This window comes from Chiloscyllium punctatum, chromosome 18 (genome assembly GCF_047496795.1).
Source record: "Chiloscyllium punctatum isolate Juve2018m chromosome 18, sChiPun1.3, whole genome shotgun sequence".
NCBI lineage: Eukaryota > Metazoa > Chordata > Chondrichthyes > Orectolobiformes > Hemiscylliidae > Chiloscyllium > Chiloscyllium punctatum.
The window spans coordinates 69,039,586-69,061,835 of NC_092756.1; the positions used below are offsets into that span (position 1 = coordinate 69,039,586).

Sequence of the window (22,250 nt, forward strand, 5' to 3'; positions counted from 1 at the left end):
TACCCCTAACATCAGTCCTATATCTACCCCCCCTTAATTTAAAGCTATGCCCCCTTGTAATAGCTGACTCCATACGTGGAAAAAGGTTCTCACTGTCAACCCTATCTAACCTCCTAATCATCTTGTACACTTCTATCAAATCACCCCTAAACCTTCTTTTCTCCAATGAAAACAACCCCAAGTGCCTCAGCCTTTCCTCATAGGATCTTCCTACCATACCAGGCAACATCCTGGTAAACTTCCTCTGCACCCGTTCCAGTGCCTCCACATCCTTCCTATAGTATGGCGACCAAAACTGCACACAATATTCCAGATGCGGCCGCACCAGAGTCTTATACAACTGCAGCATGACCTCAGGACTCCGGAACTCAATTCCTCTACCAATAAAAGCCAGTACGCCATATGCCTTCTTCACTGCACTATTTACCTGGGTGGCAACTTTCAGAGATCTGTGTACATGGACACCAAGATCCCTCTGCTCTTCCACACTACCAAGTAGTCTACCATTAGCCCAGTAATCCATCTTTTTATTACTCTTACCAAAGTGAATCACTTCACACTTAGCTACATTGAACTCCATTTGCCACCTTTCTGCCCAGCTCTGCAGCTTCTCTATATCCCGCTGTAACCTGCCATATCCTTCCTCACTGTCTACAACTCCTCCGACTTTCGTATCATCCGCAAACTTGCTCACCCAACCTTCTAACCCTTCCTCCAGGTCATTTATAAAAATGACAAACAGCAATGGTCCCAAAACAGATCCTTGCGGAACACCGCTAGTGACGGCACTCCAAGATGAACCTTTGCCATCAACTACTACCCTCTGTCTTCTTCCAGAGAGCCAATTCCTAATCCAAACCTCCAACTCACCCTCAATGCCATATCTCTGTATTTTCTGCAGTAGCCTACCATGGGGGACCTTATCAAACGCCTTACTAAAATCCATATATACCACATCTACCGCTTTCCCCTCATCTACCTCCTTAGTCACCTTCTCAAAGAATTCAATAAGGTTTGTGAGGCACGACCTGCCCTTCACAAAACCATGCTGACTATCCTTGATCACATCATTCTTATCCAGATGTGCATAAATCCTATCCCTTACAATTCTCTCTAAGACTTTGCCCACAACAGAAGTGAGACTCACTGGCCTATAGTTACTAGGATTATCCCTACTCCCCTTCTTGAACAAGGGAACCATGTTTGCTAGCCTCCAGTCCTCTGGCACTACTCCTGTCGACAAAGAGGACACAAAAATCAAGGCCAATGGCTCTGCAATCTCCTCCCTTGCTTCCCAGAGAATCCTAGGATAAATGCCATCAGGCCCAGGGGACTTATCTATTTTCACCCTTGCCAGAATTTCCAACACCTCTTCTCTCCATATCTCAAAGCCATCCATTCTACTTATTCGTGCCTCAGTATTCATATCGACAACAATGTCCTGTTCCTGAGTGAATACTGACGAAAAGTATTCATTCAGCGCCTCCCCAATCTCTTCAGCCTCCACACGCAACTTCCCATTACTATCCTTGATTGGACCTATTCCTTCCCTAGTCATTCTTTTATTCCTAACATACCTATAGAAAGCCTTAGTGTTTTCCCTAATCCTACCCACTAAGGACCTTTCATGTCCCCTCCTTGCTGCTCTTAGCTCTCTCTTCAGGTCCTTCCGGGCTACCTTATAACTCTCAATCGCCCCTATTGAACCTTCACGCCTCAACTTTACAAAGGCCGCCCTCTTCCATTTAACAAGGGATTCCAACTCCTTATTAAACCACAGCTCCCTCACACGACCCTTTCCTCCCTGCCTGATAGGTACGTACTTATCAAGGACACTCAATAGTTGCTCCTTGAACAAGTTCCACATATCAATTACGCTCTTGCCTTGGAATCTACTTTTCCAATCCACACATCCTAAATCATGCCTCAACGCATCATAATTTCCCTGCCCCCAGCTATAACTCTTGCCCTGTAGTACACACTTATCCCTCTCCATCACTAGAGTAAAAATCACCGAATTGTGGTCACTGTCCCCAAAGTGCTCACCTACCTCTAGTTCTAATACCTGGCCTGGTTCGTTACCCAGAACCAAATCCAGTATGGCCTCACCTCTTGTTGGCTTATCTACATATTGTGTCAGGAAACTCTCCTGCACACATTGCACAAACACTGACCCATCTAACGAACTTGAGCTATAGCTTTCCCAATCAATATCAGGAAAGTTAAAGTCTCCCATAACAATCACCCTATTACTGTCACTCTTCTCCTGAATCATCCTCGCAATCCTTTCTTCAACGATTCTAGGACTATTAGGAGGCCTGTAAAAGACTCCTAACAGGGTGACCTCACCTCTCCTATTCCTAACCTCAACCCAAACTACCTCAGATGGCAAATCTTCGTCCATCTTCCTTTCCACCGCTGTAATACTATCTTTGACAAGCAAAGCCACACCCCCCCCTCTTTTACCCCCACCTCTGACCCTACTAAAACATTTAAACCCTGGAACCTGCAACAGCCAATCCTGTCCCTGATCTAGCCACGTCTCCGTAATAGCCACAACATCGAAGTCCCAGGTACCAACCCACGCTGCGAGTTCACCTACCTTATTTCGTATACTTCTGGCATTAAAGTATACACACTTCAAGCCACTCTTCTGTTTACATGCACCCTCCTTTAAGATTGATGCCATATTCCTAACCTCCCTACACTCCAGGTCCTGCACCCTAAAGCTACAGTCTGGATTCCCATGCCCCTGCAGAGTTAGTTTAAACCCCCCCCCCAAGAGCACTAGCAAACCTCCCCCCAAGGATACTGGTGCCCCTCAGGTTCAGGTGCAGACCATCCTGTTTATAGAGGTACCACCTTCCCCAGAAAGAACCCCAGTTATCCAAGTACCGAAATCCCTCCCTCCTACACCATCCCTGTAGCCACGCATTTAACTGTTCTCTCTCCCTATTCCTCGACTCTCTATCACGTGGCACGGGTAACAAACCAGAGACAACAACTCTGTTCGTTCTAACTCTGAGCTTCCAACCTAGCTCCCTAAAAGCCTGTCTAACATCCTCAGCACTCCTCCTACCTATGTCATTGGTGCCAATATGGACCACGACTTCAGGCTGCTCCCCCTCCCCCTTAAGGACCCGGAAAACACGATCAGAGACATCATGTACCCTTGCATCTTCTAGGAGAAAGGCAGTAAATGATGTGTGTGGAGGTGCAGGTGAATTTGTGGCGGATACGGAAGGATCCCTTGAGACCTTGGAGGGAAGTAAGGGGGGAGGTGTGGGCGCAAGTTTTGCATTTCTTGTGGTTGCAGGTACAGGATATAATTTCAAATGGATGGCATAAATCTTCGCAATTTACGAAATGGTTAACTTCAAGAAAACACAAGTGAAATGTGCAATCACATGGTAGTTACAAGTTAATGTGGAATACCATCTACAGAGAGGTGGACACATCATAGATTAGAGTCTAGATTAGAGTGGTGCTGGAAAAACACAGCAGGTCAGGCAGCATCCGAGGAGCAGGAAAATCGACGTTTCGGGCAAAAGCCCTTCAGCAGGAATAGATTCATCAGGAATAGCTTTTGCCCGAAACGTCGATTTTCCTGCTCCTCGGATGCTCCCTGACCTGCTGTGCTTTTCCAGCACTACTCTAATCTAGAATCTGGTTTCCAGCATCTGCAGTCCTTGTTTTTACCTACATCATGGATTAGAGGCAAGAGGCAGGGAGGGAATGGGTGATTCCCAGGCAGTCTAAGAAATCCAGGCAGATAGTTCAGGAGGCCCTTGAATCGATTGCACTTGGTAATCAATAGTCCACTTTAGAAACTGGCAATTGTTTCTCAGGGAAGTGCAGCTGGAGCCAAGCCCCAACCACAGGGGGATGCACCTGTACAGGAGAGAAGGAAGAAGAATGCAAGAGCAATGACAATGAGGAGTTCTATAGTTAGGAGATCAGACAGGCATTTCTGTGACAGTACAATGACTCCAGGATGGTGTGTCGTCCCTCTGGTGCCAGATGTCACAGAGCAGCTGCAGGACTTCTTTCTAGGAGAGGGGTCAGCCAGACGCTGTAGTCCACATTGGTACCAACGACATGGGTGGGAATAGGGAGGAGATAGGGAATTAGGAAGCAAATTAAAAAGCACAACCTCAAGCAGTAATCTCAGGATTGCTCCTAGTGCCAAGCAAGCATAACAGCAAGAGGATCAACTAATTGGATACATGGCTGGAGAACTGGTGTTTCAGTGAGGGCATCAGGTTTTTTTTGAGGTTTTGTACAAGTACAAACTAGGCAGTTTGCACCTGAACTGGACTGAGGTTGATGCCTTCTCAGGGAGATTTACTAGTGCTACAGGAGTTGGCTTAAAATAGTTTATCAGGAGTTGGGAACCTGTGGCATATCCCAAATTGGAAGGAAGTTTAGCTGGTAACCAGAAGTAGAAAAAGCTGCAGGGAAACTAGAGAAACAAAGCCCAGCATTGAGCAGGCTGAGCATGAAGAATAATGTCAAAAAGACAATGTTAAGGGCACTCTACCTGAAGGCAGACAGGATTCACTGCAAGACAGATGATCCAAAGGCACAAATAGTGATACAGGAGTATGATCTGATTGCCATTATGAAAACATGGGTTTATGGTTCCTAGGACTGGGAACTGAATATTCAAGGATATCCTTCAGAAGGACAGACAAGAAGGAAAAGGAGCTGGAGTTGAGCTAATAAAAAGGGATGGGATCAGTACATTTGAAAGGAGGATCTCAGATGGGAAAAAACAATGTGCGGGAATCTGTTTGGGTAGAATTGAAAAAAAAACAAGGGGCAGCAGAGATCGGTTGAGATTATTTTCAGACCACCAGAAGGCAGTAGTGGTATGGAGTAGGTATTAATCAGGGAACGAGAGAAACTGGTAGCATGTGGAACATGGAGATCACGTGTGGCTACAATCTGCATAAAGACTGAGTAAACCAACTGAGTGCTAAAATTGTACATGACAAGTTTGTGAATTGCATTAGGAATGATTTTCTAGAACAGTGTGTTGAGCAGCCAACGAGTGGACAGGCTACATAGATCTAGTACTACATAATAAAAAGGGAAAATTAATCCTGTTGTAAAAGAATCTTTAGTTGACCACAATTTGATAGAATTTTAATAAAATCTTAAGAACTAGGAGCAGGAATATGGAATTCAGCTTCTTGAGCCTGCTTTGCTATTTGATACAAACATAGCTGATTTCATCTCAGCCTCAACGCCACCTTTCTGCTTCCTCTCAATAACTCTTAAATCATTACTGATTACCATCTCCTCCTTAAATTTATTCACTGTCCCAGCATCCACCACACTCTGGAGTAATGAATGCCACAGACTCATGACCTTTTGAGAGAAGTAATTTCTCATGTGTTTTAAATCTGCCACCCCTTATCCTAAAACTGACCTCTCATTCTAGATTGCCCTGGATAAGGAGCATCCTTTCCATGTTTTTAGCATCTTATATACCTCAATTACATCTCCTCTCATTTTTCTAAACTGCTAAATCTGTCTTCATAAGACAAATCTGATCTCTGGGATCAATCTTGTGAACCTCCTCTGAACGGTCTCCAATGCAACGAAATCCCTCAAGGGGACCAAAACCGTATGCAGATGAGGTCTCACTAATGCTTTGTACAGTTTCAGCAACACTTCCCTACTTTTATCCTCAACTCCTTTAGTAATAAATACCAAAATTCCATTTGCCTTCCTTATTACTTGCTGTACCTGTACACTCATTTTCTGCGATTCATGAACAAGGACACCCAGGTCTCTCCACACTGAAGCATTTTGAAGTTTCTCTCCATTTAGATAATAAATTGCATTTATATGCCTCCAACCAAAATGGATAACCTCACATTTATCCACGTTAAACTTCATCTGCCAAATTTCAGCCAATTCACCGATCCATACCCATTTGTGAATTTCTTATTTCTTCATTGCAACTTACCTTCCCACCTATTTTAGTCTCATCTGCAAATCTAGTTATAGTATATTCTATCCCTGCTTCCAAATCATGAATAGAGATTTAAAATATTTGGGGCCTGTGTACTGAACCCTGTGACACCCCACTAGTTACATTTTACCAACAAGGAAAAAAAATCAATTTATTCCTGATTCTCTACTTTCTGTTATTTAGCTAATTCTTTACCCAAGCTAATAAATGACCCCTAATCCCATATGATCTTACTTTGTGCATTTTCTTTTTATGTGGCACCTTATCAGATGTCTTCTGGAAGACAAATTATATTATATCGACAGGATTCCCATTATTCACATTGCTTGTTATATCTTCAAAGAACATCATGTTTACAAATAAGTTGTTCAATCTGAAACAATCTGAAACTTTGAATAAGGGAAATTATGAAAACACGAGGCACAACTTGGCTGATGTAGATTGAGAAAATACCGTGAAAAGGCATGACTACAAAGGCAATGAACAGTTCTAAAGTAGGTATTACATGACATACAGCAACTATACATATCTACAGTGCAAAAACTCAAAAAGGGCAGTCAACTGGGGTTGACAAGACAAGTTAAGGATTGTATATGATCAAAAGAAAAGACTTACAATGTGGCCAGAAATACTAATAAATCTCAGGATTGGGAAGATTTTAGAATACAGCAAAGGTACTGATAAAGAAAGGAATAATATAATATAAATGCAATCTAGCAAAAAATTATCAAAATGGACATAGACGTTTCTACAGGTTGGTTTTATTAAAGGTGATGTTTGGTTAGGATACATGTGGGTCCACTAAAATCATAGTCAAGAGAATTTATGATGGGAAATTGAGAAATGGCAGAGAGGCTAAATGATTATATTGAGGCTGTTTTCACTGAGGAAGTTACCAGACACATCCCAGAACTAGAGGTCCAATGCCTTGGGAGTCTGAAGAGTTGAAAGTAATTTGTATAAGGAAGAGGGTTGTACTGGAGAAATTAATTGGGCTGAAAATTAGGAGAATGCCAGAATATGATAGAGTGTTAAAGGAGGGAGTTATGGGTATAATTGATGTATTGGTAATCATCTTCCAAAATTCCATAAATCCTGCAGATTGGAATCTTTCAAACACCAGCCCATTATTTAGGAAATGAGCAAGATAAAAAGACCCATCAGCCAGAAGTCAGTAGGAGGGAAAGTGCTAGAATCACTCATCAAGGACTGGATAAACAGACACTTGACTAAAAATGATCTCATGGGGTATAGTCAGCTTGGAGTTTGAATGGAAAATTGTGTTTGATTAACCTGCTGGGATTTTTAAGGATGTTACTAATAAAATTGATAAAGGGGAGACAGTAGACAGTATTTGGGTTTTCAGAAGGCTTTTGATAACGTCCCCCACAAGAGGTTGGGAAGCAAAGATAAAACACATGGGGTCAGAGGTAACATACAGCATGGATGAATGATCAGTTAACACATGGAAAAAGAGTGTAGGAATAAATAGGTCATTTTTCAGTTTGGAAAGCTGTGATAGTGGGGGACAATGTGGATCAGTACTTGGGCTCCAGATGTTCACAATATATCTATAATCTGAAAGTGGCGACCAAACATGATATTCCTAATTTTGCAGATGATAAAAAGCTAAGCAGGAATGTATATTGTGAGGCAGGTGTAAAATATTTTCATGTAGATTTGGACAAGCTTGGTGATGGGCAAGACCATGCAGGATAGGATGCCGTGTGGAAAAACGTGAGGTTATCCACTTTGGAAAGAGAAACAGATGAGCTGACTATTTCTTCAAAGGTGAGAAGTTAGAAAGTGTAGGTATACAAAGAGGCTTGGGTGTCCTTGCCAGTAAGAGCTTACTTTCTGTTTTATTCATTCATGGGACGTGAACGTACTTAGAATCATACAATCCTTACAGTGTGGCAGCAGGACATTCAGCCCATCAAATCAACACCAACCCTCCAAAGAGCATCCCACCCCTACCCTATCTCCGTAAATCATAGTTAACCCATCTAGCCTGCACATCCCGGGACACTTTGGGCAATTTAGTATGTCCAGTTCACCTAACCTGTATGTCTATGGATTTTGGGAGGAAACCGGAGCACCTGGAGGAAACCCACGCAGACACAAGGAGAATGTGCAAACTCCACACAGTCAGTTGCCAGAGGCGGGAATCGAAACTGGGTCCCTGGCGCTGTGAGGCAGCAGTGCGAATCACTGTGCCACCCTTGGCTGGGAACTTGTTACCCATCCCTAACTGCCCTTCACCTGACTGCCTTGCTTGGCCATTTCAGAGGGCAGTTAAGAGTCAAGTACTTTGCATTTGGTCTGGAGTCACAGGTTGGCTGTTTGCAATCCCCAAGGAACATTAGTGAGCCAGATGGGTTTTTCCAACAATTGACAATGACATGGTCATTGGATTTTAATTCCAGATTTTTAAAATTAAATTCAAAATCTATTATCTGCTATAGTCGGAGTCAAACCTAGGTCCTCAGAATATTGAATAAAAACAGATGATGTTGCCAGAGCTGAAGAATTATAGCTATGAAATGATTGGAGAGGTTGGGGCACTTTCCTTGGAAAAAATTAAAAATCACACAACACCAAGTTACAGTCCATTTTTATTATGTAAATTTTATTATGTAAGTTATATAAATTACATAAATTATGTAAATCCAAATAAACCTGTTGGACCATGACCTGGTGTTGTGTGAGTTTTAACTTTGTTCACCCCAGTCCAACACCGGCATCTCCACATCATGATTGAGATATGCAAAATTGTAAGGGGTAGAGATAGAGTAAACAGGAGGAACCTGTTTCCCTTGGCAGAGAGTAAAAAAAACAGGGACCATAGATTCAAGCTAAGTGGCAGAAGGATTAGAGGGGATGTGAAAAAAAGCGTTTTTACACAGAGGATGGTGGGTGTCTGGAATTCACTGCCTGAGCTGGTAGTGGTGACAGAAACCCTAAAATCATTTTTAAAATACCTCAATCTGCACTTTTAAGTGCTAAAAGTATCACAGTTGTGGGACATGTGCAGGAAGATGGGGTTAGAAAAGGCATCTGGGTGTCTTTGGGTTAACATAGGCAAGATGGATCAATTAAAACGTTCTGTGCTGTATTATTTCGATGATTCTACATTCATCCCTACTTCCTTACAGGATACAGTAGCTATAACAGCAGCATCAAACAGCAGGCCAGGTTCCACGACTCACAGTGAGTAGGACATGACCATGGGCTAGCAACTTACTGTAGAATTAATATGGCAAATGAAGAGATTTAATGTAACACGGTGCAGGAACTGATACATTGCAGAGAATGGGAACAATGTATTTTGCAGGATCAGGGATCACTGCTGCATTTGTATTGAGGGTGTGTGTGTGTGAGTGGGGGGGGGGAGAGAGAGAGTGTGTATGTATGTTTGTGGAGTTAACATGACATTGAAAGCCGTGAGATATATCGGTGTTACATAGAGCCATGTGATATGAGAGAGGTGTAGGGTAGGTGTAGAGGACTTCACAGTGAGGAGTGTGGGGTATATCAGGATGTTACAGTGAGGGCCGTCGGATATATCAGAGGGTTACGGAATATATCACAGTATTACAGTGAGAGGTGGGGGGTATATCAGGATGATACAGTAAGGGGTGTGGGATATATCACAGTATTACAGTGGGCGGTGTGGGGTATATCAGGATGTTACAGTGTGGAGTGGGGAATATATCACAGTATTACAGTGAGAGGTGGGTGTATATCAAGATTTTACAGTGAAGGGTGTGGGATACATCAGGATGTTACATCACAGTGTGGGATATATCACAGTATTATAGTGAGAGGTGAGGGGTATATCAGGATTTTGCAGTGAGGGGTGTGGGATATATCAGGATTTTGCAGTGAGGGGTGTGGGATATATCAGGATGTTACAGTGAGGAGTGTGGGATATATCACAGTATTACAGTGAGAGGTGTGGGATATATCAGGATGTAACAGTGTGGAGTGGGGAATATATCACAGTATGACAGTGAGAGCTGGGTGTATATCAGGATGTTAAGGTGAGGGTTGTGGGGTACATCAGAGCGTTACAATAAGGACTGTGGGATATATCACAGTATTACAGTGAGACGTGTGGGGTACATCAGGACTTAACAGTGTGGAGTGGGGAATATAGCACAGTATTACAGATACAGGTGTGGGGTCTATCAGGATTTTACAGTGTGGAGTGGGGAATATATCACAGTATTACAGTGAGAGGTGGGGGGTATATCAGGATGTTAAGGTGAGGGGTGTGGGGTATATCAGAGCGTTACAGTGAGGGGTGTGGGGTACATCAAAGCGTTACAGTGAGGGGTGTGGGGTACATCAAAGCGTTACAGTGAGGGGTGTGGGGTATTTCAGAGCGTGACAGTGAGGGGTGTGGGGTATATCAGGATGTTACGGTGTTGGGTCTGGGGTATATCAGAGCGTTACATTGAGCAATGTGGGATATATCATAGTATTACTTTGAGAGGTGTGGGGTATATCAGAATATTACAGTGAGGAGTGCGGAGTATATTAGGGTTTTATGGTGAGAGGTGCAGAGTATTTCAGGATGTCACAGTGCGGTCTGTCGGGTATATCAGGGTGTTACAGTGAGGGCTGTCGGGTGTATCAGGATGTTACAATGAGGTCTGTCGGGTATATCAGGGTGTTACAGTGAGGGCTGTCGGGTATATCAGGATGTTACAGTGAGGACTGTCGGGTATATCAGGGTGTTACAGTGAGGACTGTCGGGTCTGTCAGGATGTTACAGTGAGGGCTGTCGGGTATATCAGGATGTTACAGTGAAGGCTGTCGGGTATATCAGGGTGTTACAGTGAGGACTGTCGGGTATATCAGGGTGTTACAGTGAGGACTGTCGGGTATATCAGGATGTTACAGTGAGGGCTGTCGGGTATATCAGGGTGTTACAGTGAGGACTGTCGGGTATATCAGGGTGTTACAGTGAGGACTGTCGGGTATATCAGGGTGTTACAGTCAGGGCTGTCGGGTATATCAGGATGTTACAGTGAGGGCTGTCGGGTATATCAGGGTGTTACAGTGAGGACTGTCGGGTATATCAGGGTGTTACAGTCAGGGCTGTCGGGTATATCAGGATGTTACAGTGAGGGCTGTCGGGTATATCAGGATGTTACAGTGAGGGCTGTCGGGTATATCAGGGTGTTACAGTGAGGACTGTCGGGTATATCAGGGTGTTACAGTGAGAGCTGTCGGGTATATCAGGGTGTTACAGTGAGGACTGTCGGGTATATCAGGGTGTTACACTGAGGACTGTCGGGTATATCAGGATGTTACAGTGAGGGCTGTCGGGTATATCAGGGTGTTACAGTGAGGGCTGTCGGGTATATCAGGATGTTACAGTGAGGTCTGTCGGGTATATCAGGATGTTACACTGATGGCTGTCGGGTATATCAGGGTGTTACAGTGAGGACTGTCGGGTATATCAGGGTGTTACAGTGAGGGCTGTCGGGTATATCAGGATGTTACAGTGAGGGCTGTCGGGTATATCAGGATGTTACACTGATGGCTGTCGGGTATATCAGGGTGTTACAGTGAGGGCTGTCGGGTATATCAGGGTGTTACAGTGAGGGCTGTCGGGTATATCAGGGTGTTACAGTGCGGGCTGTCGGGTATATCAGGATGTTACAGTGAGGGGTGTGGGGTATATCAGGGTGTTACAGTGAGGGCTGTCGGGTATATCAGGGTGTTACAGTGAGGGCTGTCGGGTATATCAGGGTGTTACAGTGCGGGCTGTCGGGTATATCAGGATGTTACAGTGAGGGGTGTGGGGTATATCAGGATGTTACAGTGAGGGCTGTCGGGTATATCAGGATGTTACAGTGAGGGCTGTCGGGTATATCAGGGTGTTACAGTGAGGGCTGTCGGGTATATCAGGGTGTTACAGTGAGGGCTGTCGGGTATATCAGGGTGTTACAGTGAGGGCTGTCGGGTATATCAGGGTGTTACAGTGAGGGCTGTCGGGTATATCAGGGTGTTACAGTGAGGGCTGTCGGGTATATCAGGGTGTTACAGTGAGGACTGTCGGGTATATCAGGGTGTTACAGTGAGGACTGTCGGGTCTGTCAGGATGTTACAGTGAGGGCTGTCGGGTATATCAGGGTGTTACAGTGAGGACTGTCGGGTATATCAGGGTGTTACAGTGAGGACTGTCGGGTATATCAGGATGTTACAGTGAGGGCTGTCGGGTATATCAGGGTGTTACAGTGAGGGCCGTCGGGTATATCAGGGTGTTACAGTGAGGGCTGTCGGGTATATCAGGATGTTACAGTGAGGGCTGTCGGGTATATCAGGGTGTTACAGTGAGGACTGTCGGGTATATCAGGGTGTTACAGTGAGGGCTGTCGGGTATATCAGGGTGTTACAGTGAGGGCTGTCGGGTATATCAGGGTGTTACAGTGAGGGCTGTCGGGTATATCAGGATGTTACAGTGAGGAGTGTGAGGTGTATCAGGGTGTTACAGTGAAGGCTGTCGGGTATATCAGGATGTTACAGTGAGGGCTGTCGGGTATATCAGGGTGTTACAGTGAGGACTGTCGGGTATATCAGGGTGTTACAGTGAGGGCTGTCGGTTATATCAGGGTGTTACAGTGAGGACTGTCGGGTATATCAGGGTGTTACAGTGAGGGCTGTCGGGTATATCAGGGTGTTACAGTGAGGGCTGTCGGGTATATCAGGGTGTTACAGTGAGGGCTGTCGGGTATATCAGGGTGTTACAGTGAGGGCTGTCGGGTATATCAGGGTGTTACAGTGTGGGTGTCGGGTATATCAGGGTGTTACAGTGAGGGCTGTCGGGTATTTCAGGGTGTTACAGTGAGGACTGTCGGGTATATCAGGGTGTTACAGTGAGGGCTGTCGGGTATATCAGGGTGTTACAGTGTGGGGTGTCGGGTATATCAGGGTGTTACAGTGAGGGCTGTCGGGTATATCAGGGTGTTACAGTGAGGGCTGTCGGGTATATCAGGGTGTTACAGTGTGGGGTGTCGGGTATATCAGGGTGTTACAGTGAGGGCTGTCGGGTATATCAGGGTGTTACAGTGAGGACTGTCGGGTATATCAGGGTGTTACAGTGAGGACTGTCGGGTATATCAGGATGTTACAGTGAGGGCTGTCGGGTATATCAGGATGTTACAATGAGGTCTGTCGGGTATATCAGGGTGTTACAGTGAGGACTGTCGGGTATATCAGGGTGTTACAGTGAGGACTGTCGGGTATATCAGTGTTACAGTGAGGACTGTCGGGTATATCAGGGTGTTACAGTGAGGACTGTCGGGTCTGTCAGGATGTTACAGTGAGGGCTGTCGGGTATATCAGGGTGTTACAGTGAGGACTGTCGGGTATATCAGGGTGTTACAGTGAGGACTGTCGGGTATATCAGGATGTTACAGTGAGGACTGTCGGGTATATCAGGATGTTACAGTGAGGACTGTCGGGTATATCAGGGTGTTACAGTGAGGACTGTCGGGTCTGTCAGGGTGTTACAGTGAGGACTGTCTGGTCTGTCAGGATGTTACAGTGAGGGCTGTCGGGTATATCAGGATGTTACACTGAGGACTGTCGGGTATATCAGGATGTTACAGTGAGGGCTGTCGGGTATATCAGGATGTTACAGTGAGGGCTGTCGGGTATATCAGGATGTTACAGTGAGGGCTGTCGGGTATATCAGGGTGTTACAGTGAGGACTGTCGGGTATATCAGGATGTTACAGTGAGGGCTGTCGGGTATATCAGGATGTTACAGTGCGGGCTGTCGGGTATATCAGGATGTTACAGTGAGGGCTGTCGGGTATATCAGGGTGTTACAGTGAGGACTGTCGAGTATATCAGGATGTTACAGTGAGGGCTGTCGGGTATATCAGGATGTTACAGTGAGGGCTGTCGGGTATATCAGGATGTTACAGTGAGGGCTGTCGGGTATATCAGGGTGTTACAGTGAGGACTGTCGGGTATATCAGGATGTTACAGTGAGGGGTGTGGGGTATATCAGGATGTTACAGTGAGGGCTGTCGGGTATATCAGGGTGTTACAGTGAGGGCTGTCGGGTATATCAGGGTGTTACAGTGAGGGCTGTCGGGTATATCAGGATGTTACAGTGAGGAGTGTGAGGTGTATCAGGGTGTTACAGTGAGGGCTGTCGGGTATATCAGGATGTTACAGTGAGGGCTGTCGGGTATATCAGGGTGTTACAGTGAGGGCTGTCGGGTATATCAGGGTGTTACAGTGAGAGCTGTCGGGTATATCAGGGTGTTACAGTGAGGAGTGTGGGGTGTATCAGGGTGTTACAGTGAGGGCTGTCGGGTATATCAGGGTGTTACAGTGAGAGCTGTCGGGTATATCAGGGTGTTACAGTGAGAGCTGTCGGGTGTATCAGGGTGTTACAGTGAGGAGTGTGGGGTGTATCAGTGTGTTACAGTGATAAGTGTGGTGTGTATCAGTGTGTTACAGTGAGGAGTGTGGAATGTATCAGTGTGTTACAGTGAGGAGTGTGGGTGTATCAGGGTGTTACAGTGAGGAGTGTGGGGTGTATCAGGGTGTTACAGTGAGGAGTGTGGGGTGTATCAGGGTGTTACAGTGATAAGTGTGGGGTGTATCAGGTTGTTACAGTGAGGAGTGTGGGTGCATCAGGGTGTTACAGTGAGGAATGAGAGATTTATTAGAGCATTATCGTGAGGGATGTGGGTTATGTCAGTGTGTCACATTGATGCCTGTGGGTTATGTCAGTGTTATTACAGTGAGGGCTGTGCCTTATATCAGTTTGTTAGAGTGAGAGGTATGGGGTATATTACAGTGTTACAGTGAAGGGTGTGGGGAATATCACTATGTTACATGGAAAAGTGTGGGGAATATCAGAGTATTACAATTAGAGGTGTGTGAAATATCAGTGTGTTGCAGTGAGGGATGTTAGGTATATCAGAGCATTTTAGTGAGTGATATCGGCTAAATCAGACAGTTACACTTCCAGGTGTGGGGTATATCAATGTGTTATAGTGAAGGGTGTTGGGGTATATCAGTGTTACAGTGAGGAATGTGGGATATATCAAGATGTTACAGTGAGGAGTGTGGGATGTATCAGAGTATTGCAGTGAGGGGTGTAGGATGAATAATAGTGTTGCATTGAGGGGTATGTGATATATCGGAGGGTTACACTGAGGGGTGTGGTGTATATTACAGCATTATAATGAGAGGTGTGGAGTATATCTGCTACATTGAGGATTGTGGGGTATTTTAGGGTGTTACAGTGAGGGATGTGGTGGTTATCAGTGTGTATAGTGAGGGTTGTGGAGGATATTAGTGTGTTACAGTGTGGGTTGTGAGAGATATCAGTGTGTTACAATGAGGGATGGGAGTTATATTAGTTTGTTACAGTGAGGGGTGTGGGGTATATTAGGGTGTTACAGTGAGGGACGTAGGATATATCAGTGTGTTACAGTGAGAGTTGTGGGGAAATCTATGTGTTACAGTGAGGGGTGTGGGAAGTATCAGTGTTACAGTGAGGGGTATGGGGAAAATCAGAGCATTATACTGGGGGCTGTGGCTTATCATCAATGTGTTGTGGTGAGGTGTGTGGTGTATATCAGTGTTACAGTGAGGAATGTGGGTGTATCAGTGTGTTACAGTGAGGAGTGTGGGATGTATCAGGGTGTTACAATGAGGAATGTGGGATGTATCAGTGTGTGACAGGGAGGAATGTGGGTGTATCAGTGTGTTACAGTGAGGAGTGTGGGGTGTATCAGGGTGTTACAGTGAGGAATGTGGGTGTATCAGGTTGTTACAGTGAGGAGTGTGGATGTATCAGGGTGTTACAGTCAGGAAAGTGGGTGTATCAGGGTGTTACAGTGAGGAGTGTGGATGTATCAGGGTGTTACAGTGAGGAGTGTGGGATGTATCAGGGTGTTACAGTGAGGAGTGTGGGTGTATCAGGGTGTTACAGTGAGGAATGTGGATGTGTCAGGGTGTTACAGTGAGGAGTGTGGGATGTATCAGTGTGTTACAGGGAGGAGTGTGGGATGTATCAGGGAGTTACAGTGAGGAATGTGGGATGTATCAGGGTGTTACAGTGAGGAGTGTGGGATGTATCAGTGTGTTACAGTGAGGAGTGTGGGATATATTAGTGTGTTACAGTGAGGAGTGTGGGATATATCAGTGTGTTACAGTGAGGAGTGTGGGATGTATCAGGGTGTTACAGTGAGGCGTGTGGGTGTATCAGGGTGCTGCAGTGAGGAGTGTGGATGTATCAGGGTGTTACAGTGAGGAATGTGGGATGTATCGGTGTGTTACAGTGAGGAGTGTGGGATGTATCAGTGTGTTACAGTGAGGAGTGTGGGTGTATCAGTGTGTTAAAGGGAGGAATGTGGGATATATCAGGGTGTTACAGTGAGGAGTGTGGGTGTATCAGTGTGTTACAGGGAGGAATGTGGAATGTATCAGTGTGTTACAGTGAGGAGTGTGGGTGTATCAGGGTGTTACAGTGAGGAGTGTGGGTGTATCAGTGTGTTACAGGGAGGAATGTGGGATATATCAGGGTGTTACAGTGAGGAGTGTGGGTGTATCAGGGTGTTACACTGAGGAGTGTGGGATATATCAGTGTGTTGCAGTGAGGAGTGTGGGATGTATCAGGGTGTTACAGTGAGGAGTGTGGGATGTATCAGTGTGTTACAGTGAGGAGTGTGGGATGTATCAGGATGTTACAGTGAGGAGTGTGGGATGTATCAGGGTGTTACAGTGAGGAATGTGGGTGTATCAGGTTGTTACAGTGAGGAGTGTGGGATGTATCAGTGTGTTACAGTGAGGAGTGTGGGATGTATCAGGATGTTACAGTGAGGAGTGTGGGATATATCAGTGTGTTGCAGTGAGGAGTGTGGGTGTATCAGGTTGTTACAGTGAGGAGTGTGGGATGTATCAGGGTGTTACAGTGAGGAATGTGGGTGTATCAGGTTGTTACAGTGAGGAGTGTGGGTGTATCAAGGTGTTACATTCAAGGGTGTGTGTGTGTGTGTATCAGGGTGTTACAATGAGGACTGTGGGATGTATCAATGTGTTCCAATGAGAAGTGTGGGTGTATCAGTGTGTTACAGTGATAAGTGTGGGTGTATCAGGGTGTTACAGTGAGGGGTGTGGGGGATATCAGAGTGTTACAGTGAAGGATGTGGGTGTATCAGGGTGTTACAGTGATAAGTGTGGGTGTATCAGGGTGTTACAGTGAGGGGTGTGGGGGATATCAGGGTGTTACAGTGAGGAGTGTGAGATGTATCAGGGTGTTACAGTGAGGAGTGTGGGTGTATCAGTGTGTTGCAGTGAGGAGTGTGTAGATGTATAATAGTGTTGCATTGAGAGCAATGTGATATATTGGAGGGTTACACTGAGGGGTGTGCTGTTTATTACAGCATTATAAGGAGAGGTGTGAAGTATACCTGTTACAGTGAGAGGTGTGGTGTATATTAGCTTGTGACAGTGAGGGGTATATTAGTGTGTTACAGTGAGGGACGTGGTGGATATCAGTTTGTTACTGTGAAGATTGTGGGGTATATCAATGTGTTACAGTGAGATATATGGTGGATAACAGTGTGTTACAGTGAGGGTTGTAGGGTATATCAGTGTTACAGTGAGGGGTATGGGGAATATCAGCATTATAATGGGGGCTGTGGGTATAATCAATGTGTTGTGGTGAGGTGTGTGGTCAGTCTTACAGTGAGGCATATGTGGTCCATCAATGCATTACAGTAAGGAGTGTGGGATGTATCAGGGTGTTACAGTGAGGGTTGTGGGCTTTCAATGTGTTACAGTGAGGGTTGTGTGGGATATCAGTGTGTTACAGTGAGAGTTGTGGGGATATCAGTGTGTTACTTTGAGAGTTGTGGGGATATCAATGTGTTACTGAGAGAGTTGTGGGGATATCTATGTGTTACTGTGAGGGGTGTGGGAAATACCAGTTATACAGTGAGGGGTATGGGTGTATCAGGGTGTTGCAGTGAGGAGTGTGGGATGTATCAGGGTGTAACAGTGAGGAGTGTGGGATGTATCAGGGTGTTACAGTGAGGAGTGTGGGGTGTATCAGGGTGTTACAGTGAGGAGTGTGGGGTGTATCAGGGTGTTACAGTGAGGAGTGTGGGTGTATCAGTGTGTTGCAGTGAGGAGTGTGGGTGTATCAGGGTGTTACAGGGAGGAGTGTGGGTGTATCAGTGTGTTACAGTGAGGAGTGTGGGATGTATCAGGGTGTTACAGTGAGGAGTGTGGGTGTATCAGGGTGTTACAGTGAGGAGTGTGGGTGTATCAGGGTGTTACAGTGAGGAGTGTGGGGTGTATCAGGGTGTTACAGTGAGGAGTGTGGGTGTATCGCGGTGTTACAGTGAGGAGTGTGGGTGTATCAGGGTGTTACAGTGAGGAGTGTGGGATGTATCAGGGTGTTACAGGGAGGAGTGTGGGTGTATCAGTGTGTTACAGTGAGGAGTGTGGGATGTATCAGGGTGTTACAGTGAGGAGTGTGGGTGTATCAGGGTGTTACAGTGAGGAGTGTGGGTGTATCAGGGTGTTACAGTGAGGAGTGTGGGATGTATCAGGGTGTTACAGTGAGGAGTGTGGGTGTATCAGTGTGTTGCAGTGAGGAGTGTGGGTGTATCGCGGTGTTACAGTAAGGAGTGTGGGATGTATCAGGGTGTTACAGTGAGGAGTGTGGGGTGTATCAGTGTGTTACAGTGAGGAGTGTGGGATGTATCAGTGTGTTGCAGTGAGGAGTGTGGGTGTATCGCGGTGTTACAGTAAGGAGTGTGGGATGTATCAGGGTGTTACAGTGAGGAGTGTGGGGTGTATCAGGGTGTTACAGTGAGGAGTGTGGGTGTATCAGGGTGTTACAGTGAGGAGTGTGGGTGTATCAGTGTGTTACAGTGAGGAGTGTGGGTGTATCAGGGTGTTACAGTGAGGAGTGTGGGTGTATCAGGGTGTTACAGTGAGGAGTGTGGGATGTATCAGGGTGTTACAGTGAGGAGTGTGGGTGTATCAGTGTGTTACAGGGAGGAGTGTGGGATGTATCAGAGTGTGTTACAGTGAGGAGTGTGGGATGTATCAGGGTGTAACAGTGAGGGGTGTGGGATGTATCACAGTGTGTTACAGGGAGGAATGTGGGATGTATCAGGGTGTTACAGGGAGGAGTGTGGGGTGTATCAGGGTGTTACAGTGAGGAGTGTGGGATGTATCAGGGTGTTACAGTGAGGGGTGTGGGATATATCAGGGTGTTACAGTGAGGAGTGTGGGATGTATCAGGGTGTTACAGTGAGGAGTGTGGGATGTATCAGGGTGTAACAGTGAGGAGTGTGGAATGTATCAGGGTGTTACAGGGAGGAATGTGGGATGTATCAGGGTGTTACAGTGAGGAGTGTGGGATGTATCAGTGTGTTACAGTGAGGAGTGTGGGATGTATCAGGGTGTTACAGGGAGGAATGTGGGATGTATCAGGGTGTTACAGTGAGGAGTGTGGGATGTATCAGGGTGTTACAGTGAGGAGTGTGGGGTTTATCAGGGTGTTACAGTGAGGAGTGTGGGTGTATCAGTGTGTTACAGTGAGGAGTGTGGGATGTATCAGTGTGTTACAGTGAGGAGTGTGGGATGTATCAGGGTGTTACAGGGAGGAGTGTGGGGTGTATCAGGGTGTTACAGTGAGGAGTGTGGAATGTATGTGGGTGTTACAGGGAGGAATGTGGGATGTATCAGTGTGTTACAGGGAGGAGTGTGGGATGTATCAGGGTGTTACAGGGAGGAGTGTGGGATGTATCAGGGTGTCACAGTGAGGAGTGTGGGGTGTATCAGGGTGTTAAATGGAGGAGTGTGGGTGTATCAGGGTGTTACAGTGAGGAGTGTGGGATGTATCAGTGTGTTACAGGGAGGAGTGTGGGATGTATCAGTGTGTTACAGGGAGGAGTGTGGGATGTATCAGGGTGTTACAGGGAGGAGTGTGGGATGTATCAGGGTGTTACAGTGAGGAGTGTGGGATGTATCAGTGTGTTACAGGGAGGAATGTGGGATGTATCAGTGTGTTACAGGGAGGAGTGTGGGATGTATCAGGGTGTTACAGGGAGGAGTGTGGGATGTATCAGTGTGTTACAGGGAGGAGTGTGGGATGTATCAGGGTGTTACAGGGAGGAGTGTGGGATGTATCAGGGTGTTACAGTGAGGAGTGTGGGATGTATGTGGGTGTTACAGGGAGGAATGTGGGATGTATCAGTGTGTTACAGGGAGGAGTGTGGGATGTATCAGGGTGTTACAGGGAGGAGTGTGGGATGTATCAGGGTGTTACAATGAGGAATGTGGGATGTATCAGTGTGTTGCAGTGAGGAGTGTGGGATGTATCAGGGTGTTACAGGGAGGAGTGTGGGGTGTATCAGGGTGTAACAGTGAGGGGTGTGGGATGTATCAGGGTGTAACAGTGAGGGGTGTGGGATATATCAGGGTGTTGCAGTGAGGAGTGTGGGATGTATCAGGGTGTTACAGTGAGGAGTGTGGGTGTATCAGGATGTTACAGTGAGGAGTGTGGGATATATCAGGGTGTTACAGTGAGGAGTGTGGGATGTATCAGTGTGTTACAGTGAGGAGTGTGGGATATATCAGGGTGTTACAGTGAGGAGTGTGGGATGTATCAGTGTGTTACAGTGAGGAGTGTGGGGTGTATCAGTGTGCTGCAGTGAGGAGTGTGGGGTGTATCAGTGTGTTACAGTGAGGAGTGTGGGATGTATCAGTGTGTTACAGTGAGGAGTGTGGGGTGTATCAGTGTGTTACAGTGAGGAATGTGGGATGTATCAGTGTGTTACAGTGAGGAGTGTGGGTGTATCGAGGTGTTACTGTGAGGAGTGTGGGATGTATCAGGGTGTTACAGTAAGGAGTGTGGAATGTATCAGTGTGTTACAGTGAGGAGTGTGGGATATATCAGTGTGTTACAGTGAGGAGTGTGGGATGTATCAGTGTGTTACAGTGAGGAGTGTGGAATGTATCAGTGTGCTGCAGTGAGGAGTGTGGGATATATCAGTGTGTTACAGTGAGGAGTGTGGGATGTATCAGTGTGTTACAGTGAGGAGTGTGGGATGTATCAGGGTGTTACAGTGAGGAGTGTGGGTGTATCAGGGTGTTACAGTGAGGGGTGTGGGTGTATCAGGGTGTTACAGTGAGGAGTGTGGGTGTATCAGTGTGTTACAGTGAGGAGTGTGGGGTGTATCAGTGTGTTACAGTGAGGAATGTGGGATGTATCAGTGTGTTACAGTGAGGAGTGTGGGTGTATCGGGGTGTTACTGTGAGGAGTGTGGGATGTATCAGGGTGTAACAGTGAGGGGTGTGGGAGATATCAGGGTGTTACAGTGAGGGACGTGATGGATATCAGTTTGTTACTGTGAAGATTGTGGGGTATATCAATGTGTTACAGTGAGATATATGGTGGATAACAGTGTGTTACAGTGAGGGTTTTGGGGTATATCAGTGTTTCAGTGAGGGGTATGGGGAATATCAGCATTATAATGGGGGCTGTGGGTTATCATCAATGTGTTGTGGTGAGGTGTGTGGTCAGCCTTACAGTGAGGCATATTTGGTCCATCAATGCATTACAGTAAGGAGTGTGGGTGTATCAGGGTGTTACAGTGAGGAGTGTGGGATGTATCAGGGTGTTACAGTGAGGAGTGTGGGGTGTATCAGTGTGTTACAGTGAGGAGTGTGGGGTGTATTAGGGTGTTACAGTGAGGAGTGTGGGTGTATCAGGGTGTTACAGTGAGGAGTGTGGGTGTATCAGGGTGTTACAGTGAGGGGTGTGGGATGTATCAGGGTGTTACAGTGAGGAGTGTGGGTGTATCCGGATGTTACAGTGAGGAGTGTGGGATGTATCAGTGTGTTACAGTGAGGAGTGTGGGATGTATGTGGGTGTTACAGGGAGGAATGTGGGATGTATCAGTGTGTTACAGGGAGGAGTGTGGGATGTATCAGGGTGTTACAGGGAGGAGTGTGGGATGTATCAGGGTGTTACAATGAGGAATGTGGGATGTATCAGTGTGTTACAGGGAGGAGTGTGGGATGTATCAGGGTGTTACAGTGAGGAGTGTGGGATGTATGTGGGTGTTACAGGGAGGAATGTGGGATGTATCAGTGTGTTACAGGGAGGAGTGTGGGATGTATCAGTGTGTTACAGTGAGGAGTGTGGGATGTATCAGGGTGTTACAGGGAGGAGTGTGGGTGTATCAGGATGTTACAGTGAG

General features: G+C 46.1%; 1 protein-coding gene across 3 annotated transcripts in view; it reads left to right on the plus strand.

Annotated features, from left to right (window-relative positions):
* The window catches only part of LOC140489166 (protein FAM227A-like), a 136,146-nt gene that overhangs the window by 75,702 nt on the left and 38,194 nt on the right, over positions 1-22,250 (plus strand). For all 3 annotated transcript variants that reach the window (XM_072588405.1, XM_072588406.1, XM_072588404.1), the window contains exon 16: positions 9,139-9,193. In XM_072588405.1, the coding sequence (XP_072444506.1) occupies positions 9,139-9,148 (10 nt within the window). In that variant the 3' untranslated portion in view covers positions 9,149-9,193. The remainder of the gene's footprint in view (positions 1-9,138; positions 9,194-22,250) is intronic.